The sequence below is a fragment of the Pelophylax lessonae genome, assembly GCF_965119305.1.
Source record: "Pelophylax lessonae genome assembly, chromosome: 9".
NCBI classification, from domain to species: Eukaryota; Metazoa; Chordata; class Amphibia; order Anura; family Ranidae; genus Pelophylax; species Pelophylax lessonae.
In genome coordinates, this window is record NC_138776.1 from 85,780,657 (window position 1) to 85,806,025 (window position 25,369).

Consider the following 25,369-nt stretch of genomic DNA (forward strand, 5'->3'; position numbering starts at 1 on the left):
TTTCCAATCGCAATTTCTTTACTTTGGGTGACAAGCCACAACCGTTAAGACTTTGCAGAGGTTTGGCTAGGTCCCTAACCTTCAAAAGTCCACACTCCCTGCTTGGAAAATCTACTGTAGGTGTTTTTGTTTTCTGCTACTCAAGCCAGACCTTCTTCTTTTTTTTTTTTTTCTCTTCAGGAGAAGCTTTAAAACTTATCTTCCAAGCTCAGAATCTTCTGTCCTTGAGTCAGCCGACTCTTTGCTTCATTCAGCATGAGAGTCCTGGCACGCATTGTTCGAGGCAGTCTTAGCTAGTCTGGCACCAAAGACCAGGTTCTGGTGGCTTAGGAATACTCTGGATTTGAGTCTTTTCCAGTCCTCTGGAAGACTACAGATAACCTGCAATTTTGGAGGAATCTTGATCAACATTCTGGGATTTCTCTTTATTTGGCAGGCCCTGCAAAAATGGACCTACTGACTGGAGGAGGGTAATCTGATCCAGGTTCAGTTGGACCAAGCTGCAACTGTGGGATTCATAAACCATCAGGGAGGTATAGCAGATCCTGTCCTGACCAGAACTTAACATTTCAGACTTGTTTGACATTTACAATTGATTAGAAGACTTCAGCTGTCAAAGCCTGGGAATGGTGGAGTGCTCCCTACATTTAAAGGTGTTGCAGTACCTGTGTGACAGGTGGAGGACACCGGATTGTTGCACCTGGCTTCCAGGTGCAGCAACAAAATTAGACCGGTTTGTCCCCAAGTAAATGGGTCTTCTAGCAGAAGCAGTAAATGCTGTGGTGGCTCCATTCGAACAGTACATCCTGATCTATGCTTTTCCTTCACCAAAACTCCCTAATCTGCTTTACAGGATTGAGATGGAGAGTCTTATGCTTATCCTGAGTGGCTCAGATGGATGTTGTACTCCAACATGATCAGACTTCAGGCAGATGCTCTGTGGCCTCTCCCAGATCAGCTGTATTTATAGCCTACCATAAAGGGGAAACTGCTTCTCACTCCATTTCTCAGTGGCTCCAAGAAACCATCATCCAGGCTTATGTTAAGTATTGGGTGCCACCTTTACTTTCAGGTGGCTCTTTTTATGTAGGCATTTCCCAGTTTTGTTTTGTGGTCCTGTTAGTATTACTGTTGTTGCCCACTCCTCCATTGGAATGCTTTGTCCCAACAATCTTTGAATTCAGGTGTCCCTCAGTGAGGAAGGAAGAAAATAGTACATACTGTAAAATCTATTTCTTGGAGTTCATTGAGGGACATGGTTCCCAATAACCTGACAGTCGCTGAATTTCTATGTCCCCCAGGGAACTCCAAGAAATGGCTTTTGTTAGTGTTTTTAGATGTCTGTAAAAATGTGATTAGATGTAAAAATGTTTTGGGCTCTCCTGAGCATAGTGCCTGCTCTCATCAAATAAGTTACACCTTGGCCCCTGGTCCGTTGGGTTTCAGAGGTTGTGTGTGCATTCAATGGTTACCGCAAAATTGTTTCATAGAATCAAGTGTGTTCATACTGTAGTTCAACTTTTTTGATACGACCAGAGCAAGGACAAGTCACTAGATTTGTTACCCTACAAGCCACCTTCCCCCCACCTCAAGTCGACACCACTGATTTTAGTATCAATTGTAGAGACAATTTTCCTAAAAGACTATCAATGTAGCTGCCTCTTGTTTGCACAGTAGTAGTGTTCTACCTCAATTACACACTACTTGTGCTCCAAAATCAGATTTATGTCCTAGACTTTTCCACTGTGGTAACCTCCTATACCATTTTTTAAAAACCAAATTATGGCTAGGGATTCTTTTTTTTTTTTTTCGCTTCAAGCATTGTTTGATATTGTAGAGTAGGAAAGGGCTGGAAAAGAATCTCTGGCGCCCAAAAGGGGTCTTAAGACAAATATCAAGTTTGCCATATTTATTACAGTCATGCATAGCAGCGGTTCATACTTTTTTAGGTTACAAATGCAAACCAAGTCATACACAAACTGTTGCTATATTGAGGAGAATTTTATTTAAACTGAAAAGGTTGGCTCTACAAAAGCTGTAGGGGAAGTGTGCAGAGATGCTGATATGTGATTGGACGCTTCATTTGTGTGTCCTGTGTGCTGCAGCATGGAGTAGTGAAAGGCAGTCAGATTTTCTTACAGGAATATCTGAAAAGTCTTTATTGTTTGAATTAAGGTCAGTCACCTGAAGGCAAATTCAGAGAGGTTATTACAGGATTATATGCAGATATGTTCAAAGTCGGTTATTGTTAAGTAAGGGCTCGAAGTTCACTTTGTACATAATTACAGGCACATAGTCAAAAACATTTATGATTACTGTTTCTATGACAAAATAAAAAAAAAAATAGTTTTAGCTGATGAAACGTATTTAGACGGCATCAAAATCATGTTGTGAATCAGGTTGGAAATGGCCTCCACTATACTCTGCCTCTGCAGTCTAGAAATACTGAACAGATTATCAACGCAACACTTTTGTTTTTGCCCCCATTTTTCATGAGCTGAACTCAAAGATCTAAGACTTTTTCTATGTACACAAAAGGCCTATTTCTCTCAAATATTATTCACAAATCTGTCTAAATCTGTGTTAGTGAGCACTTCTCCTTTGCTGAGATAATCCATCTACCTCACAGGTGTGGCATATAAAGAAGCTGATTAGACAGCATGATTATTGCACAGGTGTGCCTTAGGCTGGCCACAATAAAAGGCCACTCTAAAATGTGCAGCTTTATCACACAGCACAATGCCACAGATGTCGCAAGTTTTGAGGGATCGTTCAATTGGCATGCTGACTCCTGTACCATGCCCGCAGCCCTGGTTTTGGGTCTGTTGTTGGCCCACTTGGGTCCAGTAGCTGCTGCATTTCCCACCCTAGGCTTATACTCTAGTCAATTCATTTTTTTTTTTGTGTTAAAGTTATGTGCCTTGGCTTATATTCGGGTCGGCTTATCCTTGAGTATATATGATAGACAGATTTGTGACCATATTTAAGAGAAATAGACCTTTTGTGTACTTGAAAGTCTTAGATCTTTGAGTTCAGCTCATCAAAAATGGGGGCAAAAACAAGCGTTTTATAATTTTTGTTCAGTGTAAAAGTGGCTGGAGAGCTGCTTGTATCCATGAAATACTGTCACTGTGTTAATGTCATAAAGTTACCTCAGTTTACCTTTCGAGCTGAACCAGGGCACAAAATTTAAATAAATTCTTTAATAGCCACAAAGAGTGTACATCTTAGTGTACATCAAGTTGATTTGCAAACTCAGATATTACCTTATAAATGTAGCAGTGGAATCATTGTGCCATGCAGAGCTCTGGGGGGGCAGGGGGGGGGGGGTGTTAAGGGTGCGGAGCGGACATTGCCCACTCCTAAGCTTTGAAAGCAAATAGATCTATGTTGCTTGAATGTAGTCAGTGCCATTAGAGGCATACCTCAAGGCTACTACTACTTAAATGGACAATTACCGCTTTTTCACAAAGGACACCCTACTTCAATGTCACCAGTGCACGATGGATACGAAAAACCTGACTGCTGGAGAAAATCCCTTTCCACCAAATCAGTAGGAGTTTCATGGGCATTTTGGCACCAAGCCCCTATAGCCCAGTTGTGTGTAAGGCCAACACCTGGCCATTCATACTTTTTAAAGTTTACCAGGTGGGTGTCCAATCTTCTGCTGATGCAATATTTGGCTGCAAGATTCTCGCAGTGGCAGTCTGAGGCTAGGTCTTCTGACTCTTATTGTTGGGCCTGTTGGTTTAATTTTGTTTGCCTCATGGTTGCCCACCCTTCCTATTATTTGCTTAGGGATGTCCATGGTGTATAAATATACTGCCTCTGTTCTGTACGATATAAGAGGAATTTTGACTTGCTTGTTGGCGTACAATACAGGTCACAGACCACCACCTGCTCCATTCTTTGGTTTACTCTCCATTACTTGCCACAGAACTGAGGATTCACGGAGTGGGTAGAGTTTTATAGGGGAGGCACCCAGGGGGTATTTTCTATAAAGCTTTGCCAGTGTCCAGTCACCTGTAGAAGACTATAATTAAGGGTGTATACAGTGGATATAAAATGTCTACACCCCCTGTTAAAATGTCAGGTTTCTGTGTAAACAAATTAAAGTTAAATAATTTCTGAACTTTTTCCACCTTTTTTTTAATGTGACCTATAAACTGCACAACTCAATTGAAAAACAAACTGAAATCTTTTTTTTTGGGGGGGGGGGGGGGGTAAAATTAAAACTAAAACAATGTGTTTGCATAAGTGTGCACACCCTCCTATAACTGGAGATGTAGCGGTGTTCAGAATTGGGCAATCACATTTAAACTCATGTTAAACAGGAGTCAGTACACACCTGCCATCATTTAAAGTGCCTCTGGTTAACCCCAAATAAAGTTCACCTGTTCTTATAGGTCTTTCCTGACATTTTGTTAGTCGCCTCCTACAGCAAAAGCCATGATCTGCAGAGAGCTTCCAAAGCATCAGAGGGATCTCATTGTTAAAAGAATATCAGTCAGGAGAAGGGTACAAAAGAATTTCCAAGGCATTAGATATACCTTTAAACACAGTGAAGACAGTCATCAAGTGGAGAAAATAAGGCACAACAGAACTGGACGCCCCTCCAAAATTGATGAAAAGACGAGAAGAAAACTGGTCAGGGAGCCAAGAGGCCCACAGCCACATTAAAGGAACTGCGGGAATATCTGGTAAGTACTGGCTGTGTGGTACAAGTGACAACAATTTCCTGTATTCTTCATATGTTTGGGCTATGGAGTAGAGTGGCAAGACAGAAACCTTCTTTTATGAAGAAAAACATCCAAGCCCGTGTAAATTTTGCAAAAACACATCTGAAGTCTGCCAAAAGCATGTGAGGAAATGTTTTGGTCTGATGAAACCAAGGTTGAACTTTTGGCCATAATTCCAAAAGATATATGTTTGGTGAATAAACACTGCACATCCCAAACGAACACCATACCCACAGTGAAGCATGGTGGTGGCAGCATCATGCTTGGGGCTGTTCTTCATCTGGAATAGGGGCCTTCGTCAAGGTAGAGGGAATTAAGAACAGTTCCAAATACCAGTCAATAATGAAACAAAACCTTCAGGCTTCTGCTAGAAAGCTGGACATGAAGAGGAACTTCATCTTTCAGCATGACAAAGACCCAAAGCATACATCCAAATCCACAAAGGAATGGCTTAACCAGAAGAAATTCAAGTTTTGCTATGGCCCAGCCGGAGCCCAGACCTGAATCCAATTGAAAATCTGCGGGATGATCTATAGAGGGCTGTGAACAGGAGATGACCTCGCAATCTAACCAATTTTTGAGTGTTTTTGCAAAGAAGAGTGGGCAACTATTGCCAAGTCAGGATGTGCCGTGCTGATACACATACCCAAAAAGACTGAGTGCTGAAAAAAAAACAAAAGGTGCTTCAACAAAGTATTAGTTTATGGATGTTCACACTTGTATATATATTTTTTACGTTTTTTTTTTTTTTTTTTTCTTCACTCCACCCAAAAGATTTCAGTTTGTTGTTTGAGTTGTACAGTTTATAGGTCACATTAAAGGTGGAAAAAGTTCTGAAATTATTTATCTTTGTCTCTTTTATTTTACATCATAGAAACCTGACATTACCAGGGGTGTGTGGACAATTTAATATCATGTACTATAAAGTGCCCTGTACTACACTCAAAAATAATTAAGATGAGTCAAAATGTTCTTGTTTTGTTTTTTTTGTTTTTTTGTTACTGCATTTGTTTCTATTGGATGAACGTTACTTTAGCATCTTTCCCTTTTGTAACCAGGACAGAAAAGAAAAAATATCATTTTAATAGAGACAGACTGCATTAGAAAGAACTCTTCCTTTTGCTATTTAAAAAAAAAAAAAAAAAAATATATATATATATATATATATATATATATATATATATATATATATATATATATATATATATATATATATATATATATATAATATAAAGGTTTTTCTTTGTTTATATAATATATATATATATTTTTTTTAATACAAAGTGCTGTATTGCATTTATCCGTATTGTTTTGTTAACAGAAGTTCTCTTATCTCCAGTAATATTCTGTGATTGGTTGCCGTGAATTCTTGCCTCGGATTGCCCTGTGTATTTTTAGAGTTTGACATGATGTTCATGACATGATGTTCTTCAAGTAGCTTCCACATCCTTTGCAGTCTGATAAAAATGAACGAATAGAGCAAGCAAGTACTGTCTTCTATAATTCCAGCACCACGGACAGCGATTAAACTTAGATTAGATTTAGATTTTGCTCTTTGTGTGGTTTTTAAAATATTTATGATGCTAAAAGGCAGTATTGCAAAAAAAAAAAAAAAATCTGGTTTTGGGACACGCTAGGCTGCTTTCTAAAGCTTTGTAAAAATGATTTATACGTCCTTGATCTGTATTATGAATTTGTTTCAAAACAAATTTGTGGTAAATGTTGCACACAAAGAAGCACAACAAGACTGTATAGTATTGCAGTGGGTTGAATCCTTTTGTAGGCTCGCTATTCACACTTGTATGACTCTAAATTCGCGACAGATTGCAAGTTTGTTGATGCTCCATTCACACTTTGTTTTCACCCAATTTACCCAATGTTTTTCAATGTGCTACCTAAAGTCACAGCGACCTAAAATTTTCTTTCTCTCGCTTTCTCCATTTTTCTCTCGCTTTCTCCATTTTTCTCTCGCTTTCTCCATTTTTCTCTCGCTTTCTCCATTTTTCTCTCGCTTTCTCCTTCTTCTTTTTTTTTTTCTCTCGCTTTCGCCTTCTTATTTTTTTTCTCTCGCTTTCTCCTTTTTTTTTTTCTCTCGCTTTCTCCTTCTTTTTTTTTTTTTTCGCTCGCTTTCTCCTTCTTTTTTTTTCGCTCACTTTCTCCTTTTTTTTTCCGCTCGCTTTTTCTTTCTCTCGCGCTCGCTCCCCCCCCCCCCCCCCCCCACACACACACACGCGCGCGCACACACACACACACACACACACTTTTAGAATCACAAGTTAGGAAAATACTTCTTTATTAATAATATATTTTTGTGTTTCTTTTTGAGAAAAGTTTCATAACGTTTTTTTTATTTTTTATTATCTTCCAGGACCGAAATAGGCCATATGACTCCTTTAACCTGCACTCTTTGGAGAATTCATTAATGGATATGATAAGGACTGATCATGAACCTCTGAAAGGTAAATATACCTTGGGTACCTACAGTGGCCTTTGTCATGGTAGACTTCAGGATGGATGGTAATGACAGCACTAAAACAGCTAAAATTCCTTTTTTTGACCCATGCAGTTGATTCCTGCTCTGGAAGTGAAGAATAACAAAATGGGATGCCTGTAACCCTTCCAATGCGGTTTTCAGGAATAAGACTATAAGGGCATTAGTTATGCAAGGCACAGCTATGCTCATAGTTTCCTATAAATGATTGTGGGATAGTTTTCTCTACCCTAGTGGTGTGATTAGATAACTCATGTCGTCTTTAGCTTTGTAGGTTACCTCTGTTTAGAATTAAATCTTGTACAGAATCTGCCATGTTTTCAGACTCACCAGCTAATGTCTACATATTTTATGCAGTGGAAAAGGATTAAGTGCAGGTTCACACTGAGGGCAGGTTTTAAATCGTGCAAGTTTAGCTGAGCGCACACAGTTTCAAACTGGCATTTTCAGTCTGACTTCGGGGGCTATTTAAAAGTCATCTGTGAGGGTTTCTGCACAGATGTCTATTGAAATCGCCGCCCCCCCCCCCCCCAAGTCACCAAAAGTAGTGCAGAATCTACTTTTGGGAATTGGTGCAGCGCCGCAAAGCAGGTGCCTTTCCCGGCTATAGGCTCTGATTTTACATGTTAAATAGGCCCAGTGTGAATGTGGGCTTACAGTCAACCCACAATGAGGGCTCCAAAGCTTCCAGAAACAATAGACCACAGATGTACCTAATTTAAATCCCTATCTGAGACTTCCACAACTGATGAAAGTTCTTGAACCCACTGTGTATGTGTGTATAGATAGATATAAAGTACAGACCAAAAGTTTGGACACACCTTCTCATTCAAAGTTTTTTCTTTATTTTCATGACTATGAAAATTGTAGAGTCATACTTCAAGAGGTAGTCACCTGAAATGGTTTTCACTTCACAGATGTGCCCTGTCAGGTTTAATAAGTGTGATTTCTTGCCTTATAAATGGGGTTGGGACCATCAGTTGTGTTGTGCAGAAGTCAGGTGGATACACAGCTGATTGTCCTACCGAATAGACTGTTAGAACTTGTATTATGGCAAGAAAAAAGCAGCTAAGTACAGGAAAATGAGTGGCCATCATTACTTTAAGAAATGAAGGTCAGTCAGTCCTAAAGATTGGGAAAACTTTGAAAGTGTCCCAAAGTGCAGTCACAAAAACCATCAAGCGCTACAAAGAAACTGGCTCCCATGTGGACCCCCCCAGGAAAGGAAGACCAAGAGTCAACTCTGCTGCGGAGGATAAGTTCATCCGAGTCACCAGCCTCAGAAATCGCAGGTTAACAGCAGCTCAGATTGGAGACCAGGTCAATGGCACACGGAGTTCTAGCAGCAGACACATCTCTAGAACTGTTAAGAGGAGACTGTGTGAATCAGGCCTTCATGGTAGAATATCTGCTAGGAAACCACTGCTAAAGAAAGGCAACAAGCAGAAGAGACTTGTTTGGGCTAAAGAACACAAGGAATGGACATTAGACCAGTGGAAATCTGTGCTTTGGTCTGATGAGTTCAAATTTGAGATCTTTGGTTCCAACCACAGTGTCTTTGTGCGACGCAGAAAAGGTGAACGGATGGACTCTACATGCCTGGTTCTCACCGTGAAGCATGGAGGAAGAGGTGTGGGGTTGCTTTGCTGGTGACACTGTTGGGGATTTATTCAAAATTGAAGGCATACTGAACCAGCATGGCTACCACAGCATCTTGCAGTGGCATGCTTTTCCATCCGGTTTGCCTTTAGTTGGACCATCATTTATTTTTCAACAGGACAATGACCCTAAACACACCTCCAGGCTGAGTAAGGGCTATTTGACCAAGAAGGAGAGTGATAGGGTGCTGCGCCAGAAGACCTGGCCTCCACAGTCACCGGACCTGAACCCAATCGACATGGTTTGGGATGAGCTGGACCGCAGAGTGAAGGCAAAATGGCCAACAAGTGCTAAGCATCTCTGGTAACTCCTTCAAGACTGTTGGAAGACCATTTCAGGTGACTACCTCCCTCTTGAAGTGTGACTCTACAATTTTCATAGTCATGAAAATAAAGAAAACTCTTTGAATGAGAAGGTGTCCAAACTTTTGGTCTGTACTGTATATACAGTATCTCACAAGTGTGAGTACACCCCTCACATTTTTGTAAATATTTTAATATATCTTTTCATGTGACGACACTGAAGAAATTACTCTTTGCTACAATGTAAAGTAGTGAGTGTACAGCTTGTATAAGTGTCAATTTGCTGTCCCCTCAAAATAATTCCACACATCGCCATTCATGTTTAAACCATTGCCAACAAATGTGAGTACACCCAAATGTCCAAATTGGGCCCATAGTGTCAATATTTTGTGTGGCCACCATTATTTTTCAGCACTGCCTTAACCCTCTTGTGCATGGAGTTGACCAGAGGTTGCCACTGGAGTCCTCTTCCACTCCATGACGACATCACGAAGCTGTTGGATGTTGGAGACCTTGCGCTCCTCCACCTTCCATTTGAGGATGCCCCACAGATGCTCAATAGAGTTTGTCTAGAGACAAGCTTGGTCAGTCCATCACCTTTACCCTCAGCTCCTTTATCAAGGCAGTGATTGTCTTGGAGGTGTGTTTGGGGTCGTTATGTTGGAATACTACCCTGTGGCTCAGTGTCCGAAGGGAGGGGATCATGTTCTGCTTTGGTATATCTCAGTACATGTTGGCGATCATGCTCTGCTTTAGTATATCTCAGTACATGTTGGCATTCATAGTTCCCTCCATGAACTATAGCTCCCCAGTGTTGGCAGCACTTATGCAGCCCCAAACCATGACACTCCCACCACCATGCTTGACTGTAGGCAAGACACAATTCTTTGTGCTCGTCACCTGGTTGCCACTACACACGCTTGACACCATCTGAACCAAATAAGTTTATCTTGGTCTCCTCAGACCACAGGACATGGTTCCAGTAATCCATGTCCTTAGTCTGCTTGACGGCCGAGGCATTCGTGGACATTGCTGGATAGCGATGGGCTTAGGGGGAACTGATACACACAGAAGGCTTTTTATCTTAATGCAAGCCCTGAAAAAAAACTTCACACTGTAATCCCCCCCCCCCCTCCACCAAATGATTTGGACCAGTGCACAAAGCAAGGTCCATAATGACATGAATGAGGGAGTTTGGATTGGAGGAACTTGACTGGCCTGCACAGGGTCCTGATCATCTAACCGGATTGAACACCTTTGGGATGAATTGGAGCGGAGACTGCTAGGTCAAACATTCCCATAGACACACTCCTAAACCGCCTTCCCAGAAGAGCTTAAGCTGTTCCAGCTGCAACGGGTGGGCCAACTCAATATTTAACTCTACGAACTAAGACTCCATTAGAGTTCATGTGTGTTTTAAAGGCAGGCCTCCCAATACTTTTGACAATCATATAGTGTGTGTGTGTGTGTGTAGATAGATATCAGTTGGTATAGAAAATCTTCGCTTCCTTTAAAATAACATTTCTCTTACATCCTCCGACAGTCGCCGCCTCTTCATATTCGTCACATATGGGGTATTAGACTTTGCTCCGAAGGAGTAGCTAGGCAACAGAATATGTTAACAATAAAGCTTTTAACATATCCCACCCTCAAGGGGTGGTCCCCTCAGTCAATACCCTCCTACTTCCTGCAACCATATCTCAGTTTTAATGTCTAGCTTGTCAGGAGTGGCTGGCTCTCTCTGTGCTGGGACTTTCTGCCCCAGACTCTTTCTTCTTTTTAAAATTTTGTTTGAGTTTTTCTCTCTACCTTTACTTAGCTGTTATTTTGTCAGCGTTAGTTAGTTCTTCGGATGAAGAGGATCATGCGGACTGGGTCTCGGGCTGATCCCCCTGGTCGCAGGTCGTGGGTCAGTGGCTTCCCAGTCTGCCATCGAGCGTTCAGCCAGGCAACGCTCCTGGCACAGTGAACGACCCATCCCTGTTCGGTGCAGGGATGATTGGTGAGGTGGCTACCTCACTGGACGCTGTGCGGTTTCTTAACCCCCATTGTGTGCGTCTTGAATGCGACTCTCCCTGCCTCATGTGCAGCGGCTTGTTCGCCTGTGCGGGTCCCCCACGCCATGTGAGGTAAGTGTATTTATGTGGGGACCTGTCTGTCTGGGGGGGTGTCAGTCTGGGACTGTGTAACCTGCCTCTATTCACACTGCTTGTCTCCCTATCTCTCGGCTGCATGCTGTGGGCTGCAAGGGGGGGGGGGAGCTGTATGACACTGTGTGTGTCAGACTGGTCAGTGTGAGAAGCTGTGTGCTGTGGGGCATGTTTTTTTGGCATGTTTGGGCATATACAGCGATCGCTGCGGCGATCTGACATGTATTCTGATTTTGGAATGTAATGTGTGTTTTAATGCACTGTGGAGCGGCGGTTTCGGTGCCAAACGACGCCATTTTGCCTACACTCGCTCCGGCCGCATGTTTTACATGCATGGCGGCCATTTTCTTGTAGCCTCCATAGGCTTACATAGAGCGCCCTGGCAGCATCACTTCCTCTTCCCAGGAACACCGATCGAGGCAGCAGCAGCGGCGAGGGTCTCCTCAGGTTTTATCCTTCTGTTCTTGCTATCCATTGCCTGTGTTCAGTTTGCATATTCCCTGTGGGGGTCTTATTGTGCTTGAGTGTGGTGCGGTGGGCTGCGCTTGCCGCGCTTGCTTAAAAGGGGCAGTTAACCCTTTGTTGTCTGGCATTACAGGGGCAATGGATTCTCAGGAGGGCAAATTTCCTACAGCATTGGTGGAAAGCCAGGGGACCGCTGTTTCCCCCCCAGGGGGGGATTTAGCCACTATTGTGGCTGGCCTTGCTGCTCAGGTGCAGATGCTGGTGGCTGCTCAATCTACTAAAAGGCCCAGAGTTGCTCTTTCCTCTGATTCTGAGGGTGAAGGTGATGGGGCTGTTATGGCGGGGGCCTCCTTATCGGGGTCCCGCTCCTCTCTTGATCTAGTGGGGTCTGAGGTGGAGGCTGAAGTTGAGGTGGTTGATAATTCTCCCCCTGGCTCGCCTGAAGAGCTTGCAATCATGGATGAGTTGATTGCTTCCATTAAGCAAACGCTGCGTTTGCAGGACGAAGTGTGTCCCCCCGCTGCCTTGGCGGCTTATGGGACGCAGAGAAAACGCAGGACGCCGCAGGTTTTTCCCTGCAATGATGATTTTCAGCGCGCTGTTAAGGATCAATGGCGCAATCTGCGCAAACCTTTTGCGGTACCAAGTAGATTCAAGCTGCGTTATCCTTTTTTCGCCTTCCACTGATGAAAGGTGGTGTGTGCCTCCCCCAGTGGATCACGCAATTGCGGTTTTGAACAAAGCCACTGCGATTCCTGCAGAGGATTCCCCTGTGTTCCGTGATGCCACGGATAGGAGACTGGAGTCTCTTGCCCGTCATACTTATTCTGTTACGGGTTCTATGCTTAAGGCTCTGTTTGCTTCTCTCATGGCGGCCCAGGCGATCGCAAGTTGGACGCAGATGCTTAGGCGCGTCCTAGTGGCCGACTCGGCCTCGCCGGCGACCCTGGATATGGTGGATCAAATCCACCAGGGTGTCATGTATCTGTGTGATGCGGACCTGGACCTGGTTCCGTTGGCTGCACGTGTGCACAGCGTGGCGGTGTTGTCTCGCCGCCTGGTTTGGTTAAAATGTTGGTCGGTGGACCAATCTTCACGTAAGACCTTAGCCAATCTACCTTATGATGGGTCTCGCCTTTTTGGGGAGTCCCTGGATGTGTTGATTAAGGGGATCACCGGGGGTAAGAGCACTCTCTTGCCCCATTTCCCCAAGGCTAAGGGGGCTTCTGGGAAGAAGCATGCTAATTTTCGGCCCCCTCAGGGGTCCTTTCGTGCCTTTCGGCCGCACTACAAGGGCAAACCGTTCAAAGGTCAAGGCTCTCAGAAGAAGCCCTGGTCTGGTAAACAGAAGTCCGGCCAATCCGGATCGGCAGCCCATAACAGTTCAGCCTGAAGGGGCGCCCTCACCCAGTTTTGGGGTGGGGGGACGCTTGCTCGGTTTTCTTCAGCCCTGGTTGGCCCGTGTGCGGGACAGATGGGTTCAGGAAATCGTTCGATCTGGTTACAAGATCGAGTTTCTCTCTCGGCCGGAGAGCAGATTTTTTCCCTCAAATCTTCAACTGTCTCCAGAGCGCTTGCGGGACCTGCACCTGGCGGTGCGGGACCTGAGGGCTCAGGGAGTGGTGGTTCCGGTGCCTCATCGGGACAGGTTTCGGGGGTTTTATTCCAATCTGTTCACCGTGCCCAGAAAGGAGGGCAAGGTTCGTCCAATTCTGGACTTGAAGGCTCTGAACCGCTCTGTGCGGGTTCGCAAGTTCCGCATGGAATCCCTGCGGTCGGTGGTGGCTGCCCTGGTTCCGGGGGAATTCATGGCCTCCATCGATTTGAAGGATGCGTATCTTCACATCCCCATTTTCGAGGGTCACCAGAGATACCTTCGATTTGCCATTGCGGAGGATCACGACCAGTTCGTGGCGTTCCCCTTTGGTCTCGCCTCGGCTCCGCGGGTCTTCACCAAGGTGCTTGCACCGGTTCTGGCATTATTGAGGGCCCAGGGCGTTTCTGTCCTGGGCTATCTGGACGACATTCTGGTTCGGTCTGCGACCAGCCAGGGTCTGGAGAAGGACCTGTCTGTCACGATGCAAACTCTGCAGGAGTTTGGTTGGACGATAAATTTTCCAAAGTCGACACTGAGTCCGTCTGTTCGTCTTCCCTATCTGGGAATGATTCTGGACTCGGTGCAGGCGAAGGTCTTCCTGCCGGAAGACAAACTCAGAACTCTTCAGGAGGAAGTCAGGTCCCTCAGGGACGTTCCGCACTCGTCTCTGCGGACGTGTATGAGATGTCTGGGATTGATGGTCTCGGCCTTCGAGGCGATTCCATTCGCCCAGTTTCACACGCGGGGTCTCCAAGCGGAGATCCTGTCCAGGTGGGACGGGCGACCTCAATCTCTGGATCTTCAAATCTCGTTGAGTCATCGCACCAGAGGAAACCTTCTGTGGTGGCTCCAGTCCCCGTTGGTGTCCGGGGGCAAGTCGTTTCGTCCGATCTCGTGGACGGTAATCACCACGGATGCCAGCCTGTCGGGCTGGGGTGGAGTTCTGGGCGTTCTGTCCGCCCAGGGGACTTGGTCGGAGGGGGAGTCTTCCCTTTCGATCAACATTCTGGAATTGCGTGCGATAAGTCTCTGTCTTCATCGCTGGATGGACCGGCTGCAGGGCTGCCCGGTTCGGGTGCAGACGGACAATGCCACGGCGGTGGCCTACATCAACCACCAAGGGGGCACCAGGAGTGCCCGAGCGGCTCGAGAAGTGGCCGACATTCTGTCTTGGGCCGAGACTCATGTCCCGGCGATAACGGCGGTTCACATTCCGGGGGTGGAGAACTGGCAGGCGGACTATCTGAGTCGCCAGACCCTGGATCAGGGGGAATGGTCTCTACACCCGGCTGTCTTCCAGATGTTGTGCGCGAAGTGGGGTCTTCCAGATGTGGACCTGTTCGCGTCTCGTCTCAACAACAAGGTGAAGAGGTTCGTGGCAAGGACGCGCGACCCTCGGGCAGACGCGTCGGACGCGTTAGTGGCCCCGTGGCATCAGTACAGGCTGATGTACGCGTTTCCACCGATTCAGTTGCTGTCCAGGTTCCTTCGCAGGTTACACTCGGAACGCAGCACGGTGATTCTTGTGGCACCGGACTGGCCTCGCCGGTCCTGGTACGCAGACCTCGTGAATCTGGCGGTCGACGCCCCGTGGCGTCTGCCTCTTCGAGACGATCTACTGTCTCAAGGACCGATATACCATCCTGCTTTACAGTCGCTGGCTTTGACGGCCTGGCTGTTGAGACCGAGGTCCTGAAGGAGAGGGGTCTCTCTCCAGAGGTCATTCATACTTTAATCAACGCGAGGAAGTCTTCCTCAGGGAAGGTTTATTACCGTACTTGGAAGGCCTATTTTGCCTGGTGTGAGTCCAGGGGGTTTTCACCCCGCACGTACTCGGTTTCCCGTGTGCTGTCTTTCCTTCAAACGGGTGTTGATCAGCGTTTGGCGCTGGCTACGATAAAGGGTCAGGTGTCTGCACTGGCCGTTCTGTTTCAACGTCCCGTGGCTTCCAACTCCTTGGTTGGCACCTTTGTTCAGGGTGTGCGGCATCTGGTTCCCCCTAGGCGGGATCCTCTGCCCCCTTGGGACTTGAATCTCGTTCTATCTGTGTTACAACGTGCTCCTTTTGAACAGATCAGGAAGATCTCGTTGTCTATGTTGTCCAAAAAGGTCGCCTTTTTGGTGGCGATCACTTCGGCTCGCAGAGTGTCGGAGCTGGCGGCTTTGTCCTGCAAGTCTCCGTACCTGGTTATTCATTTGGATAAGGTGGTCTTGCGACCTAATCCTTCGTTTCTTCCGAAACGAGTTTCGGAATTCCATCTTAATGAGGATATTGTCTTGCCTTCGTTGTGCGCGAAGCCTAAACATCCGAAGGAGGTGAGATTGCATTCTCTGGATGTTGTTCGGGCGATAAGGGTTTACCTTAAATCGACTGAGTCTTTTCGAAAGACGGACTCCTTGTTTGTTCTTCCAGAGGGTCCTCGGAAGGGCATGGCGGCTTCGGTCTCTACCATCGCCAAATGGATCAGGCAGACCATTGAACAGGCCTATGCTTTGCAGGGGAAGGTTCCCCCTGTGCCTGTGAAGGCGCACTCTACTAGATCTCTGAGTACGTCTTGGGCCTGTCGTCATGGGGCTTCTGTAGCCCAGGTGTGTAAGGCGGCGACTTGGTCGACCGTGCACACTTTCACAAAATTCTACAAAGTAGATGTTCAGGCATCGGCGGATGCTTCCTTTGGCCGCAAGGTTCTTAGTGCGGCTGTTCCCTAGGGTCCCTTGTTGGGGACTCCTGGCTGTTGGGATAAGTTTTGTATCCCCTGGTTTTTTGTCTTTTCCTGGGTTGTTGCTCCTGTTGAGCACCTGTTTTTTGCTGTTGCCCAACTGGTTTCCTTCCTTTGGTAAGGTTCCTTTCTTTGATGTGGAGACTGCGTTGCCTTTTCGGCGCGGATGCGTTTCCCACCCCTCATGTTTGCACTGCTTTGGGACGTCCCCATATGTGACGAATATGAAGAGGCGGCGACTGTCGGAGGACGTAAGAGAAAACTGAATTTTTGTAAAATCTTACCTGTAAAATTCCTTCCTCTGAGTCCTCCGACAGTCGCCGCCCCCGCCCCTCTTTTGGGGTTTGGTTGTATACTCTACTGCTATTCCACTAAAACTGAGATATGGTTGCAGGAAGTAGGAGGGTATTGACTGAGGGGACCACCCCTTGAGGGTGGGATATGTTAAAAGCTTTATTGTTAACATATTCTGTTGCCTAGCTACTCCTTCGGAGCAAAGTCTAATACCCCATATGTGACGAATATGAAGAGGCGGCGACTGTCGGAGGACTCAGAGAAAGGAATTTTACAGGTAAGATTTTACAAAAATTCAGTTTTTTGTTGCTTTGCAGCCTAAAATGAAGACCGTTTTTTGTTCTATCTAGCAATGTATATGTAAAGCGCTTTGTAAATTGACGGCGCTATAGAAGTACCTGAAATAAATCTTTCACTTGGATGTTATAAGTTACACTAGTAAATAATACAGCTGGATAAAACAAAAACGATGTCTGCCTTTATTTCAAGCTGCAAAGCAACAAAATTTGATTATTCTAAAGAAAGGGGTGATTAGTGTGTGTGTGTGTGTGTGTGTGTGTGTGTGTGTGTGTGTGTGTGTGTGTCTATCACATTTTATTTCATTTTTTTTTTTTTTTTTTTTTTTTTTTTGCAATCCACATACAAGGGAAAATACATTCTGTATGCAATACTCCTTTGGCAAACTGCTGAGGTATTCTTCCAGGTTAAGATAGTCCTATGAATATCTGTACATAGCTGTCACTTGCACTGCTATTCCTTCTGAAACAGTGGAGTTATGTTTAAATTTTCCACTTGTTGATGACAAAGTTGCATTTGCTACAACCCTCCTAGGGCAATCACCTAGTTCACTCTAGCAAACACGAATGGCATTTATCAAAGTAGACCGTTTTAGAGCTTATTTGGCCCATAATCAGTATTTTTAATTTGGGTTTATAATGACACTCAATCTTTAGTTGGTTACTAATAGACTGGCAGTAAAAATTTCTGTCTGGATTTGAAATAAAGCCTTGCTAGACTGTATAAAAGGTCACTCATCCATTTCAAAGCCAATATTCTTTCCCCTTATTAGGGGGCTTTGGGTGCTCAAACGAGGTTTCTGGAAGAAATTTGTAGAACAAATACGCCTTAAAAGGACATGCCTACAATGAACATATTGAGCTTGGGATAAGCAGATCATTGCTGAAAATCACATGGTGCTGCTTGGCCTTTCACCTGCTGTGTGTACAGGCTCGGCTCATCGATTAATGTCGGATGATTAGACAAAAGCACAGCAATGTAGACTTTGTGCTCAATATGTTATAGCAGTGGGCAGTGCCTTATTTTAGACATCTGCTTGCTTATAAGGGAACTCTAGAGCATCGTGGAGGACATGGGCATACGTCAGTTTACTCCATGTACGTCGACAGTGTCTGTAGGAAGGTTAAAATAGTGATTTGATTTCTTTCTGGCTACAGCCATTTTGAATGCTTACTCCCAACTGTCTAAGCATAGAACAGTGCCAGGATCTTCTGACTTTGTGTTTTTGTTAGTAGAGTGTGATGTTTAAATTAAAAGATCTAGAACTGATTTTTTGCTTTTTATTAGCCAGCCAAATAAGTTACAGATAACCCTATATGTTAGAGCTGCACGATTAATCGTATGAAAATCGCGATCTCGATTCACCCCTCCTGACGATCTAACCCTGAAATATGCTCGATTCTTTGCATAGCAGAGAGAACAGCTGTGGAAAAAAAAAAAAAAAAGCCTCCTGGCAAACAGCTATCAGCAAAGTCTCCCAGTAACTATAAACAAAAATGATTACATTGTATCTTTTCCTTCCCTCTGCCAGGGAGAAAGGAAGTTTAACCTCTTAAAGACTGGATATTTTTCTGACATTTGTTGCTTGCAAGTTAAAATCAGGTTTTTTTTTGCTAGAAAAGTACTTAGAACCCCCAAACATTTTATATATTTTTTTAGCAGAGACCCTACAGAAAAAAATGGCGATTGTTGTAATATTTTATGTCACACTGTATTTGCGCAGCAGTCTTTCAAACGCAATTAATAGACTTTAATGAATAAGAAAAAAAAAAACGTAACAGTAAAGTTATCCCAATTTTTTTTTATTACACAGAGAATCGTGAGAGAATCGTGATCTTTATTCCAAGCTAAAAAATCGTGATTCTCATTTTGGCCAGAATCGTGCAGCTCTACTATATGTGCAATAAAGAGATCTTCCTCCGTGCTATATTTTCTTTATAATGATCCTGTAAAGCAGTGGTCCTCAACCCTGGTCCTCAGGGCCCACTAACAGGCCAGGTTTGCAAGATAACTGAAATACAACCCAGGTGATATCATTTACTGCTCAGTGATTGCAGTACTCTAGTCTGCATCTCCTCAAGGTAATAATTAAAATCTGGCCTGTTAGTGGGCCCTGAGGACCGGAGTTCAGGACCACTGCTGTAAAGGAAGAAATGTAACAGTTCTTTTCGGTGGGAAGGGTGTTTAAATCTTTGCTTTTTTCTTGAACTATGGCTGCTGCTCCTATCCAGCACTTCCAGGTGTGTCAGTTTTCCCTCCCAACTGTGTGCTGTGGTTCCAAGTGTCAGTTTTCTCTCTGCTTCGTGCTGTGGTTCCTTCCGCCGTGTCTTTACATCGCTACTGTATCCTGTAACATTGAACGCCCACCTGCTATAAAGTGAAGTAATAGTTTTCTTCTCTCTAGGCCTGTTTCACACAGGCTAAGAACAAGTAAGCAGTAAGCTTTTACAAAGGATTTGCAGAGCTTTCAGCAAGCTTTGTAGAAGCTTTAAAAGTACCATTCAGCTTCTGTTCGGAAATGTTTATACACAGATCTTAATGGGAGTGCTGTTTGCCCTTTTAACCCTTTCGCTGCCTGGTCAGTACATTGTACAGACCTGACAGCAGGGGGTTTTACACACACTGTCTGTGGCTGCAGCCACCAGGAGTGTTCATATATCTGACAAGGAAACTGCCGCATGACAGATGAAAGCAGTCTGGCGCCTCCTGCCATGCCAGATTGCTTTTACACCCTCTATGCCTGCCCCTGCCATGTATCCTGGGCTCAACTTGCCAGCCAGGGAGGGAGCTAAGCTGACACATATCTATTCGCCTCCCCTTCTGTTTGCTGACTTGGAGCGATGTGTGATGTCATTTCCGGGTCCGCCTCCTGTCAGTTTCCTTGGCCATTATGGCAGGGAAAGAATGTAATGCAATGCGCTCTGCACTGTATTACATTCCGGGAAGACATCCAGGGTCTTTTAGGGAGAGAGTGTAACCAAAAAACCATCACACAGGGGACACTTTGACCCCTATGTGATGTAATAAATGTTTTAATTTTAATTGTAAAAAAATTTACATCCAAGCATATAAAACTATCCCCACCAAAAATCTGTTAGGCCCCACCCCTACATATATGCATGTATGAACGTAAATGCACTGTGGGGTCTACGCATGAGGACTTTGATTGCGATACACGTTCCATATCGCTGCACACGCCGAAATAAGAGCAAATTTCTAGCACCAGACCACCTCCACAAAGCTAAACCCAGGGCCTAAAAGGGGCCTTTAAAGCATCAACTAAAGAAAATATAGGGTACTGAAGTTTTTCACCCTTTCACAGGCGCACGCAAATTTTAAGATTTTATATGTTGGGTACTTATTTACTCGGTGCAACTTCATCTTTTGTATTTTTCCAAACAATTGGGTAATTTATCGCATTTGTGTGCCCTAAAATTTAACTTTGCGGTATTGTGTAGTGTAATAAAAAAATTGGAACTACCGCTCTTTTGTTCTGTAGGTTGTCTGCTTTCAAAAAATATATTATGTCTTGGGGGTTTTATGCAACTTTCGGCATAAACTTTTTTTAAACATGTGCAAAAACTTGAAAATGTCTATGGCAGTGAAAGGCTTTAACAAGCTGCTTCAGTGCAACTTGAAGCTTATTGAAAGCTTGCCAAGGCCATCTAGCAGCTTTTTTGCAGCGAGTTAGTACTCCTGAGCCAGCTGCCAATCTAGGCATTTGTGTGGAACCCAACCTTAAAGTTGGGATCTCTAAAGAGTCTGGACCAGCTGAGTGAAGGCTGAGAACGAATTGCACTCCTGTGATCCCCAGAAGTAGTAGAGCCAAAAGGCCCTACTTCTCTAATATTTATATTATTGAATTCCTGATTTGCTTTTGGATATACAGTACTGATTTTTATTTTAATTTTTTTGATATGAGGTTTTCACTGTAGGTCAACTCTGAGGCAGTTTTTTTTTTTTCTAATATAAAGAGCATCGGTGTTAACAATGTCCATTTGTGCCACTTTAACAAATGACACCTTTTTGGTGCATATTTGTACATTTACTTTTATCCAAATATTGCAGTCCAGAATACAAAAAAATAGGGATGCACCGAAATGAAATTCTTGGCCGAAGCCGAATAATAATGAAATGCTTGGCCGAAGGCCGAATACCGAACGCGGTGTTGCGCATTTTTTCCATTTATTTTGCCAATTTTTAGGGGGCACGCTGATGGGCACATTTTATGTTAGGGGGCACGCTGATGGGCACATTTTATGTTAGGGGACACGCTGATGGGCACATTTTATGTTAGGGGGCACGCTGATGGCCACATTTTATGTTAGGGGGCACTCTGATGGGCAAAACAAAACATTATATCAGCGTTGCTCTTAACATAAAATATGCCCATTAGCGTGCCCCTTAACATAAAATATGCTCATCAGCATGTCCCTTAGCATAAAATAAGGGGCACGCTGATGGCCACATTTTATGTTAAGGGAGCACTCTGTTGGGCACATTTTTTTTCTTTTTTTTTTTTAAGGGGCACTTTATAGGGCACTCTAATGAGCATGGCAAGTGGCAACATATGGCAAAATATGCCAGTCTGCACACTAATGCTTGTGCAGCTACCGTATTCTCCCCCAAATGTGCTCCACATACCTGAACCGCAGCCAGGTCGGATCCAAAAGCCGCGAACAGGGGGGCGGGGCGTGCACATAGTGTCACGCTCGCTGGACCTAGTGTGAAGGAGCCGCAGTCAGGAGCAGGGGGCGGGACGCGCGCGTGACGTCACACCCCCTACTCGCGGCCAGACAGGACACCGGCGGCGTGTGAGCAGGGAGCCGCAATGAGGAAGGGGACTGAAGGACTCCTAGGTAGCGGGCTCGCGGTCCGGGCGGAAGCATCGCGCGGGCCTGCCATTTAGTGACCGCCGCTGACATTGTTCGGCACAAATATATTCAGCCTTTTTACTTATTCGACCCGAACACCGAAAGTGCTATTTTTTCTATTTTCGGCCAAATAATGTTCGGCCGCCGAACATTCGGTGCATCCCTACAAAAAAATAAAAGTTTAAGAGACTGAGTATTTCATTACAAATAGAATAAAGCAGCACACCCCTTACAGCGTTCATCAAACAAAATGTATCAATGCCAAATATATCCAAAATTGTCCAATCAGTGTTGAACAAAAACATTTTTTTGCATCAAACTCCTAATTTTTAAATCCATCTGGTGTCTATTGGCACATGTATTGCAATATATGCAAACTAAGAATCCATTTTTGTAAGGAAGAGTTTAAGGGGCAGGGATGTCGGAGGTTGCTGTGTTTTTGATGAAGTTAACATGTTATTATGTTCATGGTCTTTTTTGAGAACACCCTTTTATGTTCATAGATAACTATTTCTCTAGCGCTCATCGACAGACGTAGTCCTCGGTGATACACCACCTTCGGGTTATGTTACCTCCGCAGGAGCAGGACTAGACAGGAAATTAAAAAGCTCTGGCCACACCCTAGGGGCAGTCCCAGAGGGTATATCCTCTCTCTCTCTGCCTCAGCAAATCAGTTATTTTCTGTCTAGTTAGGAGTAAGGACCTAGACACCTTGCTGGGATCTTAGGTCCTGGCAAGAATTTTTTCTTAAAGGAGTACACAGCCTGAAGGTGCGCCCCCACCCGGTTTCAGGGTGGGGGGACGTTTTCACCGGTATTCAGGACATTAGATCGAGCATCAACCACTACTACCGGTGCGATTCTTCCCATCCAACATTTAAGTACCACAGGAAGCGGTAGTTACCGTTCCCTGAAAAGATCTTTTCCTTTACCTTTTCCTAAGATTAGTCCCGATACCTCACAGGAATCGGATCTGGTTGACCAGATAGGCCAAGTAGCCTCTAGTCGGGTGACTTCGGTCCCTGAGGTTCAACCAGAAAAGATCACCTTTCCTGATAACTATCAGGTATCTGATAAATGTGTGGGAACAGAAAACGACCAGACTTTCTCGGATGGTCGGGGCCAGATAGCTCTAGGGACGCCTGGTTCAGATCCAATCAGCGCCAGTGGTCCTAGAAATTCTAGGCTGGCCTCCTCAAGCCGGCCTGGCCGACTTGGACATGTTAGTCGCAGACGTTCCGTGGGAACTTCGTCTCAGGGAGTGTCTGTGGTCTCAAGGACCAATTTACCTTCGTGCTTTACAGTCGCTGGTTTTAATGGCCTGGCCATTGAGACCCAAGTACTGAAGGACAGAGGTTTGTCTACTTCAGTCATTCCTACCCTTATTAAAGCAAGGAAAGCGACTTCCAGCAAAGTCTATTATCACACATGGAAGACTTATATTGCGTGGTGCGAATCTTTAGGATTTCCTCCACGTACCTATTCGGTGACTCGAATATTGGCCTTTTTGCAACAAGGGGTTGAGCAAAAGCTAGCCTTGAGCACCATCAAGGGTCAAGTTTCAGCATTAGCAATCTTCTTTCAGAAGCCTTTAGCTACCAAATCCTTGGTGCGGAATTTCATCCAGGGGGTGCGGCACCTGGCTCCTCCAGTCCGCGCGCCCTTACCGCCCTGGGATCTTAATTTGGTTTTGTCGGTTCTACAGAAACCTCCCTTTGAAAACATCAGGGAGATTCCCTTGCTTACTTTATCCCAGAAGGTGGCCTTCTTGGTGGCTATTACTTCTGCTCGCAGGGTGTCAGAACTGGCTGCATTATCATGCCAGTCACCATACCTAGTGATTCATAGGGATAAGGTAGTACTTCATCCTAAGCCATCTTTTCTTCCCAAGGTGGTTTCAGATTTTCATCTGAATGAAGATATTGTACTACCTTCCTTGTGTCCTCAGCCCAAGCATCATCGGGAACATGCGTTGCATTCCTTAGATGTGGTTCGGGCAATCAGGGTATACCTGAAAGCTACGGAATCATTCCGTAAGACGGATTCACTTTTTGTGATCACGGATGGCCCCAGAAAGGGTTTGCCTGCATCTGCCGCGACCATTGCCAAATGGATTAGACAAACGGTGGTACAGGCTTATTCTATTAAGGGTCAGAGTCCTCCGTTCCCTGTTAGGGCGCACTCCATTCGAGCGCTCAGTACTTCCTGGGCCTTTCGCCATCAGGCGTCAGTGGTCCAGGTATGTAAGGCGGCCACCTGGTCGTCGGTACATACCTTTACAAAATTCTATAAAATTGATGTGACGGCATCGGCGGATGCCTCATTTGGCCGCAAGGTTTTGCAGGCCGCAATTTGAGGAGACCGGTGGTCTACCTCGAGGGTTTTTTTCTGTTTGAAAAAAAAAAAAAAAAAAATTGTTTTCTTTTTTTTTGGTTGAGTCTCATCATTAAGGATGAGCATTGTAAACTTCTAGTTGGCACCGGTTGGGCCTTCTAGATTGGGATTTGATTTCCATTTCCCACCCCTCAGTTGTGATACTGCTCTGGGACGTCCCGAAAGGTGGTGTATCACCGAGGACTACGTCTGTCGATGAGCGCTAGAGAAAAATGGATTTTTGTAAAATCTTACCGTAAAATCCTTTTCTCTTAGCTCATCGACAGACGTAGTCCCCGCCCCTCTGTTTTGGAGTTGGGTTGGGTTAAATTCTCTAAGCACTGCTTTTTCACATAACTGATTTGCTGAGGCAGAGAGAGAGAGGATATACCCTCTGGGACTGCCCCTAGGGTGTGGCCAGAGCTTTTTAATTTCCTGTCTAGTCCTGCTCCTGCGGAGGTAACATAACCCGAAGGTGGTGTATCACCGAGGACTACGTCTGTCGATGAGCTAAGAGAAAAGGATTTTACGGTAAGATTTTACAAAAATCCATTTTTTTACCTGCTGACGTCACCTGATGACGTCATCTGTGACATGAGGGGGCGGGGCCTCCCAATGTCATCGGGGGCCATGCCCACAATGGCTATATAACAAGCTGCAGAGACCGGAGACCGGCATAATCACCGGAGACATCGTCGGAGGAGGACCAGAAGAAGAGAAGAGCCGAGGGCAAAAGAGCAGAAGAGCCGACAGCAAAGGAGCAGAAGACCAGGAGAGGGAGAAGACCAGAGCAGAGAACAACAGATGAAGATTTTTAATAAACTTTCCAAAACGTCTCCTGTCATTTACATACACTGCCTTTTATGGGCTGAATGGGTAGGGGTACAGTGTACCCCATAGCCATTCACATAGGCAGGGGGTTCCGGGATCTGGGGGGCCCCCTTGTTAAAGGGGGCTTCCAGATTCCGATGAGCCCCCTGCCCGCAGACCCCCACAACCACCGGCCAGGGTTGTGGGAATGAGGCCCTTGTCCTCATCAACATGGGGGCAAGGTGCTTTGGGGTGGGGGGTGCAGAGCTGCCCCAAAGCACCAACACCCCCCCCATGTTGAGGGCATGTGGCCTGGTATGGTCCAGGGCGGGGGTGGGGCCGCTCGCTCGTCCCCTTCCCCTTCCTGCCCTACCAGGCTGCATGCTCGGATAATGTCTGGTATGGATTTTGGGGGGGATTTTTCGGCCTGGGGCTACCCTCAAACCCCATACCAGACCCGAAGGGCCTGGTTTGGAACCTGGGGGGGGGGACCCCCACGCAGTTTTTTTCCCATTTTTGGTATGGAGTTCCCCCTTAAGATTCTCACAGCGCAAGTCGCGCCGCAAGTCGGAGCATCCTGAACCGACTTGCGGTGCGAC

At 45.3% G+C, this 25,369-nt stretch overlaps 1 protein-coding gene across 4 annotated transcripts in view; it reads left to right on the forward strand.

Moving 5' to 3' along the window:
- Positions 1-25,369, forward strand: part of CPEB3 (cytoplasmic polyadenylation element binding protein 3) — a 269,676-nt gene that overhangs the window by 96,572 nt on the left and 147,735 nt on the right. For all 4 annotated transcript variants that reach the window (XM_082267592.1, XM_082267595.1, XM_082267594.1 and 1 more), the window contains exon 3: positions 7,108-7,198. In XM_082267592.1, the coding sequence (XP_082123718.1) occupies positions 7,108-7,198 (91 nt within the window). The remainder of the gene's footprint in view (positions 1-7,107; positions 7,199-25,369) is intronic.